This window comes from Anolis sagrei, chromosome 4 (assembly GCF_037176765.1).
Source record: "Anolis sagrei isolate rAnoSag1 chromosome 4, rAnoSag1.mat, whole genome shotgun sequence".
NCBI classification, from domain to species: domain Eukaryota; kingdom Metazoa; phylum Chordata; class Lepidosauria; order Squamata; family Dactyloidae; genus Anolis; species Anolis sagrei.
Window position 1 is genome coordinate 4411729 of NC_090024.1, and position 10000 is coordinate 4421728.

The 10000-nt window shown below is 45.5% G+C and overlaps 1 protein-coding gene across 2 annotated transcripts in view; it reads right to left on the bottom strand.

Moving 5' to 3' along the window:
• ADCK5 (aarF domain containing kinase 5) overlaps positions 1-10000 on the bottom strand; it is a 44683-nt gene that overhangs the window by 16105 nt on the left and 18578 nt on the right. For both annotated transcript variants that reach the window (XM_067467228.1, XM_067467229.1), the window contains 3 exons: positions 4330-4470; positions 1944-2057; positions 632-763 (listed from right to left, as the gene is read on the bottom strand). In XM_067467228.1, the coding sequence (XP_067323329.1) occupies positions 632-763; positions 1944-2057; positions 4330-4470 (387 nt within the window). The remainder of the gene's footprint in view (positions 1-631; positions 764-1943; positions 2058-4329; positions 4471-10000) is intronic.

Sequence of the window (10000 nt, forward strand, 5' to 3'; positions counted from 1 at the left end):
CTATCTATCTATCTATCTATCTATCTATCTATCTATCTATCTATCTATCTATCTATCCATCTATCCCACAAGGATGATAACAACATCAAATAATCTGGGCGTCCCCTGGGCAACGTCCTTGCAGACGGCCAATTCTCTCACAGCAGAAGCGACTTGCAGTTTCTCAAGTAGCTCCTGACACAACAAAAAAATCTATCTACACATCCACGCATCTACACCTACCTACTTTCCTACTTATCTACATATCTAGCTACATACCTACCCGTCTATCTACATATTAATCCATCTACCTATCTACATTACCTGTCTATCAACATTATCTACCTATTTTTCTACATTATCTATCTACAGATCTATCTGCCTACCTATTTATCTACATATCTATCTATCCATCCATCAATCTATCTACATATCTTTCTAACTACATGTCTATCGATCTATCTATTTACATATCTATCTATCCATCTATCTTAGGGAGGTGGGGTTGGACTGGATGGCCTTTGGGGGTCCCTTCCAATTCTAGGATTCTACGATTTGCCCCAAGGAGTTTCCTGGGTGGACAACGCAACGCTCAAATTCATTCATGGATACAAAGGGAATGAGCAAGGGAGCGCCTTGTGGGGAGACCTGCCTTGCTGCTCTTGTCCCAATGGACGCGGGGGACCACCACGAAGGGGAAGTGCGCCAGTTCGCGGGCACAGCGCTCCGAGTTGCGGCCCTCGTTCTCAAAGTCCAGCTCCTGAGCCAGCGTCCCCTTCAGGTCCTGCCAAATCATAATGATCAACATCATCATCATCATCATCATCATCATCATCACCACCATCATCATATATTTACCTTTCTCTCTTGATTAGTCCCAAACTAAGTGACAGTTAAGATAGTCAGCCAGATGGACACACTGCAACACATAATGGACATATTGGACTAGAAAATAATAATATTAATATACGAGGGTTGAATGAAAAGTAATGCCTCCACCTTCGTAACTTGGGTTTGGATAGGAATATTTTAATAAATCAAACGCAGAAATATTCCTTAGAATGTACTCTTTTAACTACCACTATTCACTCTTCCACACAATCACCAGACAATTGGATACATTTCTGCCAACGATGAACAAGTTTTCTGAAACCATCATGGAAGAAGTCGACACTCTATTTCTGCAACCGTTCTCTCAACATCTTCATCAGAAGCAGAATGATGTCTCCGCAGATCTTCTTTCATGATCAGGAACAGATGGTGCTAAATCTGGAATGTATGGAGGATGTCGTACGGTGGTGAGATCCAGTCTCTGAAGTTTCGAGTCTGTGTACTTTCAATTCAAGCGTCAGTATCCTAGGTACCCGTTGTGCACAGATCTTCTGATAGCCAAGCAAAGCAATAACGTGACCCACACATTCTTGAAATTTCTCTCTGAGTGATACGACGATCGTCCTGAATCAACCTGTCAACCCTTTGCTTGTGACACTCGGTGGTTGCTGTCACAGGACGTCCAACTCTTTGTTTGCCACGCAAGTCAGATGTTCCCACCTCAACATCTTTAAACTTACTCGCCCAACGACACACAGTACTCACATCAACACAATCACCATCAGCAGATTGCATTCTCTGATGAATCTCCTTTGGGGTGACTTTCTGCTCTCAAGAATTCAATGACTGCACGTTGCTTAAGTCGAATTGACCGACTGTCTGAGCAGGGTTCCATACTTCACACTTTAACAACACAACTGTTCAATGCTAAGGCTTCCTCCCAAAATGGAACTGTAGAGGAGAGTCTACTGAACAAGCTGGTACCTGCCATATACCTGTACTGCCATCTGTTGAGGAGTTACGAAAGTGGAGGCATTACTTTTCATTCAACTCTCATATATATGCTGGATTTCATATCACAAAATCACAAGTTGAACACTTCCCATTATTATTCGTATTCATATTATTATTACCCTCAGGACCCAGCTGAACCCAAAACTGGGGTGCATCAGCTCCACGATCTGCAGCAGGAGCTCCAAGGTGCGGATGTCGCCGTCAAAGCGGTCCCGGAGGTCGATGTACTGCACCTGCAAAAGGTGTGCAAAGGGGAGAGGGAAGGGAATGGGGCCTCAGGTGTTTAGTTTCAGGGTTTAGGAAATGGAGGTGCACATGAGATTCGATGGTGCATGAGGCTCAAGTTAATCTGTCCAAATGTATCTCCCCCTACAAACCATCTAGGACAGCGTTTCTCAACCTGGGGGTCGGGACCCCTGGGGGGCTCACCAGGGGGGTGTTAGAGGGGTCGCCAAAGACCATCAGAAAACACAATATTTGTTGGTCATGAGGGTTCTGTATGGAAAGTTTGGCCCAATCTATCGTTGGTGGAGTTCAGAATGCTCTTTGATAGTGGGTGAACTATGAATCTCAGCAACTACAACTCCCAAATGTCAAGGTCTGTTTACCCTGGACTCCAAAAGTGTTCACAATTGGACATATTAAATATCCGCGCCAAATTTAGTCCTGATTCATCATTGTTTGAGTCCACAGTGCTCTCTGAAAGTTCACACAATAAACAATATTGTTCTTTGTTAAACAACAACTGTCTCAAGAGTGCCTCTATGTGAAAAAGTTCCATAGTAGTTTAAGGAAACAGAGTTATAAGATTGGTAGCAGCTATATTTAGGAGATTCCCAGTGATTTTTACCTCAAAGTTCAGAGCCCTGAGTGCGAATCCAGCACAGTCCAGTTTACTTAAAGCAGCGTTTCTCAACCTGGGGGCCAGGACCTTTGGATGACGATTTTAATTCTGAGGGTTCTTAATATATATTTAGAATTATTTTAATTTTGTGGATGTATTTATTATGTGTTTTATATTATGTTTGGCATCGAATTGTTGCCTGTTTGGAAGCCATTCTGAGTCAAGAAGGACGGGGTATCACTGTTTTAAATAAATAAAATATGGAATAGGTTCACTAGCAGTCTCCCATCCAAAGACTAACCATGGCAAACCCTACTTAGCTTCCAGGATGCTATGTGTATGTATATAGATATCTATTTATTTATTTACTATATTTGTATCCCGCTCTTCTCAGCCCTCAGGGCGACTCAGAGTGGTTCACAATAGCAAATACAAGACTTAAACATGATAAAAAACAGTGAAGAACAATTCAAAAGAATAACATGATAACAATCAATAAACATCACAACATCTCGTCTCATAGTTAAAATCAAGATCCAGTCTCATCTATATCTATATCCATACACAGATATATGTATGGATATAGATATGGATGTGTATTTTATTTATTTACAGTATTTATATACCGCTTTTCTCATCCCTAAGGGGACTCAAAGCAGATATAGATAGATAGATAGATAGATAGATAGATAGATAGATAGATAGATAGATATAGATAAATATATATGGATATGTATATGCATATAGATATACATATACACATAGGGGGGTGGACTGGATGACTTTTAGAGGATTCTATGATACATAGATGCAATGTATATGTATATGTATATAGATAAATATATATGGATATGGATACGTATATGCATACAAATATACATATACATACAGGGGGCTGGACTGGATGACCTTTAGAGGATTCTGTGATACATTATAGATTGCCTATTGTGAAGGAGCTTCCTTCTCTGGAGGCTTCTAAGCAGAAGAGTGATGGCCATCTGCCGGGAGGGATTCGGTGTGTCTCTGTGTCTGGCAGAAAGGGGTTGGGTTAGATGGCCTACCTGCATGACCGCATCTCTGTGTACGAACGCACACGATCTCTTCGTTCATCTGGAGAGGCCCTACTCACGATCCCACCTCCATCGCAAGCGCGATTAGTAGGGACGAGGGACAGGGCCTTCTCGGTGGTGGCCCCTCGACTCTGGAACTTGCTCCCCAAGGACATCAGGCATGCCCCAACTCTGGCAGTCTTTAAGATGAGCCTGAAAACGTGGTTGTTCCAGTGTGCCTTCCCAGAATAAGGAAACCCTAAGCAACATGTCTCTAATCGGACTTTACTAATGATCTAGGATTGTCTGCTCGCTCCATCTCTCTCCAAACACCTCTCCTAGTTATATGTCACCTTGTCATGCCCAGCATTTAAAAAAAAATAATTATTACATTTGGCCCTGCCATAGGTTTTTAATGCGTCGTGGTGTTATTGTTACTGTTTATTGCTTTGTTTATGAGTTTATTTATTGTCTGTATTGCTGTTTTTATTGATGTATTTGGGCTCAGCCTCTTGTAAGCCACACCGAGTCCTTCAGGAGATGGTAGCGGGGTATACATAAAGGATTATTATTATTATTATTGTTATTATTATTATAATATTATAAGCCCACCTTGACAGCGACGGGAGTCCCGTCGTGGAGGCGTGCGCGGTGGACTCTGGCCAGGCTGGCGGCGGCCATGGGCTGGTAGTCGAACTCCAGGAAGAGCTGGTCAGCCCGGGCATTGAAGTCCTCCAGGAAGAGGTCGTCCACCTACAAAGAGGAACGAAGGAAAGAAAGAAGAATGAAGAAGAACGAGTGGGTACTAGGGTCCCCTGCAATGGCTAGGCTGGCTAGGTTTAAGAACAACAACAACAACAACATTATTTTCATAGAATCATAGAGTTGGAAGAGACCTCCTGGGCCATCATCCAGTCCAACCCCATTCTGCCAAGAAGCAGGAATATTGCATTCAAAGCACCCCTGACAGATGGCCATCCAGCCTCTGTTCAAAAGCTTCCAAAGAAGGAGCCTCCACCACACTCCGGGGCAGAGAGTTCCACTGCTGAACGGCTCTCACAGCAATATTCCTGCTTCTTGGCAAAATGGGGTTGGACTGGATGGCCCATGAGGTCTCTTCCAGCTCTAGGATTCTATGATTCTATTATTCTATCTTGAATAGCATTTAATGGCCTTGCAGTTTCAAGGCCTGGCTCATTGCTGCCTGGTGGAATCCTTTGTTGGGAGGTGTTTCCATAGATAGATAGATAGATAGATAGAGAGAGAGAGAGAGATAGATACGCACACACATACATACCTCACTTACTTAGTTTCCAACAGACCTCACAACCTTTCAGGTTGCCTACCACAGATGTGGGTGAAATGTCAGGAGAGAATGCTTCTGGAACATAGCCGTACAGCCCCCAAAATGCTGTTGGGAGGTGTTTCCATAGATGGCAACTTTTCCTATGTGTTGCTTGCCAAACATATATACACACACATACATACCTCATACCAACAGACCTCACAACCTTTCAGGTTGCCTACCATAGATGTGGGCAAAATGTCAGGAGAGAATGCTTCTGGAACATAGCCATACAGCCCCCAAAAATGCACAGCAACCCAGTGATTCCGGCCATGCAAGCCTTTGGCAACTTTTCCCATGTGTTGCTTGCCAAACATATATACACACACATACATACCTCATACCAACAGACCTCACAACCTTTCAGGTTTCCTACCATAGATGTGGGCGAAATGTCAGGAGAGAATGCTTCTGGAACATAGCCATACAGCCCCCAAAATGCACAGCAACCCAGTGATTCCGGCCATGCAAGCCTTTGGCAACTTTTCCATGTGTTGCTTGCCGTTGCATAATTCTTTAATTGCCACCAAACATGAAAGACCAGCTTCCTTATCTGATGCTTGCGTGTAACTATATCCAAACCTAGATGTTGAAACAAGGGCGGGGTGAAAATGGTAAGGAATGAGTAAATAACTCGTGTGTATTTCTATTCAATGCGGGCAATGCAAAGGGACATTTGGGGGGGAAAACACAAAGATAAGTTAGAAAAAAAGATTTGCCAAAAAAGAACAGGATGTGCCTTTGGATGAATGGACGATCCGCCCCAAATAGTTCTTTTCCAGCAAAAGATAAACAAAAGACTGATAGTAAATGAAAGCAAGTGGGAATTGCTGGAAGAAAGAGGAGACATTCCGAAACAATGAGCATCAATGGCACAGATGCCTGAAATATGGTCTATCTGTTGGCAATAAATGGGAAGGATTGTTGGAACAAGAGATAACTCTGCTTGGAAATGAATGTTCTCCAAGTCTGTGAGTGGCTTAAAATAGGAATGATCCCCCTTTCAAAGGCAAAGCTGATTTTTTTCCTGACTTATTCTGGTTTCAATGGAAAAGTCTTTCAATTTCTGGGTGAAATGGAAAGTTTTCTGCTAAAGTCTCCCAAAGATTCATTCTGAGATGAATCTTCCTGCTTGAACATCACAAAGGACGACCACCTCACCGGCCTCATAGGAAACCTGCTACAAAACAGGAGCTTTTTTGTTGAGTTCCAGGGCCAGAAACAGAAGAACGGCCTGCCTCAGGGGAGCGTGCTTGCTCCATCCATGTTCAACATCTACACAAATGACCAGCCACTGCCAGAAGGGACAGAGAGCTTCATCTATGCTGATGATCGTGCCATCACCACTCAAGGAAATCAGCTACAGAACAGGAGCCTTTTTGTTGAGTTCCAGGGCCAGAGAAGCAGATGGCGGAAACAGAAGAACGGCCTGCCTCAGGGGAGCGTGCTTGCTCCATCCATGTTCAACATTTACACAAATGACCAGCCACTGCCAGAAGGGACAGAGAGTTTCATCTATGCTGATGATCGTGCCATCACCACTCAAGGAAATCAGCTACAGAACAGGAGCTTTTTTGTTGAGTTCCAGGGCCAGAGAAGCAGATGGCAGAAACAGAAGAACGGCCTGCCTCAGGGGAGCGTGCTTGCTCCATCCATGTTCAACATCTACACAAATGACCAGCCACTGCCAGAAGGGACAGAGAGCTTCATCTATGCTGATGATCGTGCCATTACCGCTCAAGCAGGGAGCTTTGAGATGGTAGAACAGAAGCTCTCCGAAGCTCTAGGTGCTCTTACTGCCTATTACAGGGAAAACCAGCTGATCCCCAACCCATCTAAAACACAGACATGTGCCTTTCATCTCAAGAACAGAGAAGTATCCCGAGCTCTGAGGATTACCTGGGAAGGAATCCCACTGGAGCATTGCAGCACACCCAAATACCTGGGAGTCACTCTGGACTGTGCTCTGACCAACAAGAAGCACTGCCTGAACATCAAGCAAAAGGTGGGTGCTAGAAACAATATCATACGAAAGCTGACTGGCACAACCTGGGGATCACAACCAGACACAGTGAAGACATCTGTCCTTGCGCTATGCTACTCTGCTGCTGAGTATGCATGCCCAGTGTGGAACACATCTCACCACGCTCAAACAGTGGATGTGGCTCTTAATGAGACATGCTGCATTATCACTGGGTGTCTGCGCCCTACACCACTGGAGAAACTACACTGCTTAGCCGGTATTGCACCTGACATCCGCCGGGAAGTAGCAGCCAATAGTGAAAGGACCAAGGCAGAGACATCTCCAGCTCATCCCTTGTTTGGGTATCAGCCAGCACGTCAATGACTTAAATCAAGAAATAGTTTTCTAAGATCTACAGAGACACTCGCTGGAACACCACAGCAAGTGAGAGTCCAAAAGTGGCAGGCTCAAACCCAGAACCTCAACCAATGGCTGATACCAAATGAGAGACTCCCCCCTGGGCACACAGAGGACTGGGCGACTTGGAAGGCTCTGAACAGACTGCGCTATGGCACCACGAGATGCAAAAATAGGGCCACAAAGTGGAGTCCGCGACATGCGAGTGAGGAGAAGAGCAAACCACTGACCACCTGCTGCAATGCAACCTGAGCCCTGCCACATGCACAATGGAGGACTTCTTGCGGCAACACCAGAGGCACTCCAAGGGGCCAGATACTGGTCAAAGGACATCTAATCAACTACCAAACTCACAAGTTGTGTATTTTGTCTGTTTGTTTACTTTGTTCTGTTAGAAATGTAATATAATGGACTGCCCTGACACGACAAATAAATAAATTAAAAAATAAAAGTAATTGCAATATTGAAAGTAAAGATGTATCATCAACAACAACAACAATAATAATAATAATAATAATAATAATAATAATAATATCATCCATTATTTTTGTTATTGTTTCCACAAAGATGGACCCTCTTTGAAATGGATTTCTGTCTCTCTCTGCAACCGTGAATTCCATCCTTACTTAAGTCTTTGAAAGAGTGCAAAGAGGATGTTAAATGGAAAAGAAATGTAGGCTTAAAAGAGTATTTTCTTCTTGTCAACATGGTGCAGAAGTTGTCCCTTATGCCATCACGTAGATCCATGCAACAGATGATTATTCTCTTTGGTTCCTCCTCTCAATAATCTGAATTTTTCAGATAAAACCAATATTTGGTTGAGCCCATTCTGAAATCATTAAGTCCCTCATTCAGCCTCAATGTTATGACTCCGTCCTTGCAACACATACTCCATCTAAGGCCTCCTTTCTTGCCTTCAAAGGAGGAGATAAGCAATGATGATGCCAAAACAAGCAGCCCTTTTATCCTATTGTCCACCTTGTCCAGGGTCAAGACCTCTTCCCAAAGCTTTAAAATCTTTGTACTTTGACCGGGAAAAAGAGATCCCAACTAAACATCATAGAATCATAGAATCAAAGAGTTGGAAGAGACCTCCTGGGCCATCCAGTCCAACCCCATTCTGCCAAGAAGGCCACTATTGCGTCTGCAAAGAACCGTCCGGCGGAGTTGTTTCGGATTGTCAGAGGTCTTTTAACTCCCACCACTGCAGGTGGGAGCCCTGACAATTCGGGCGCGTGCTGTGAAGCATTTGCTCGGTTCTTTGCAGACAAAGTCGCCTTGATCCGTTCTGGGCTGGACGCCGCGTTAGATGCAGACTCCGAGAATGTAACGAGAGCACCTGCTTGTCCTATTTTGATGGATTCTTTTCAGTTTGTGAAACCCGAGGATGTGGACAAGATACTTGGAGGAATGAGGCCCACCACGTCCATCCTAGACCCCTGCCCATCCTGGCTTCTGAGGGAGGCCAGAGGGGGATTGGCTGAGTGGGTAACAGTGGTGGTGAATGCCTCCCTTCGGGAAGGCAAGATTCCAGCGAGCCTAAAACAGGCTATTATAAAGCCGCTGTTGAAGAAGCCATCACTGGACCCCACTAAATTGGACAACTTTCGGCCTGTTTCCAATCTCCCCTTCCTGGGCAAAGTCATGGAAAGCGTGGTGGCCTCACAACTCCAGGTATTCTTGAGAGACACGGATTATCTGGATCCGGCACAGTCTGGTTTCAGACCGGGACATGGTACCAAGACGGTCTTGGTCGCCTTAGTGGATGATCTGCGCCGGGAGCTAGACAGGGGGAGTGTGTCCTTGTTGGTGCTCCTGGACCTCTCAGCGGCCTTCGATACCGTCGACCACAGTATCCTTCTGGGGCGCCTTGCGGAAATGGGTCTTGGGGGCATTGCTTTGCAGTGGCTCCAGTCATTTCTGGAGGGCCGCACCCAGAAGGTGTTATTGGGGGACTCCTGTTCCGCACCACAACCTTTGACTTGTGGGGTGCCACAGGGTTCCATACTGTTCCCCATGCTGTTTAATATCTACATGAAGCCGCTGGGTGAGATCATCCGGAGTTTCGGGGTGCGGTGTCACCTGTACGCAGATGATGTCCAACTCTGTCACTCCTTCCCACCTGCTACTAAGGAGGCTGTCGAGGTCCTGAACCGGTGCCTGGCCGCTGTAACGGTCTGGATGAGGGCGAACAAACTGAAACTAAATCCAGACAAGACAGAGGTACTCCTGGTCAGTCGCAAGGCCGAACGGGGTATAGGGTTACAGCCTGTGCTGGACGGGGTCGCACTCCCCTTGAAGGCGCAGGTTCGCAGCTTGGGTGTGACCCTGGACTCATCGTTGAGCCTGGACCCCCAGGTTTCAGCGGTGACCAGGGGAGCATTTGCACAGCTCAGGCTCGTGCGCCAGCTGCGCCCGTATCTCGGGAAGTCTGACTTGGCCACGGTGGTACACGCTCTTGTCACATCCCGCCTGGATTACTGCAACGCTCTCTACGTGGGGCTGCCCTTGAAGACGGCCCGGAAGCTTCAGCTGGTTCAGCGCGCGGCAGCCATGTT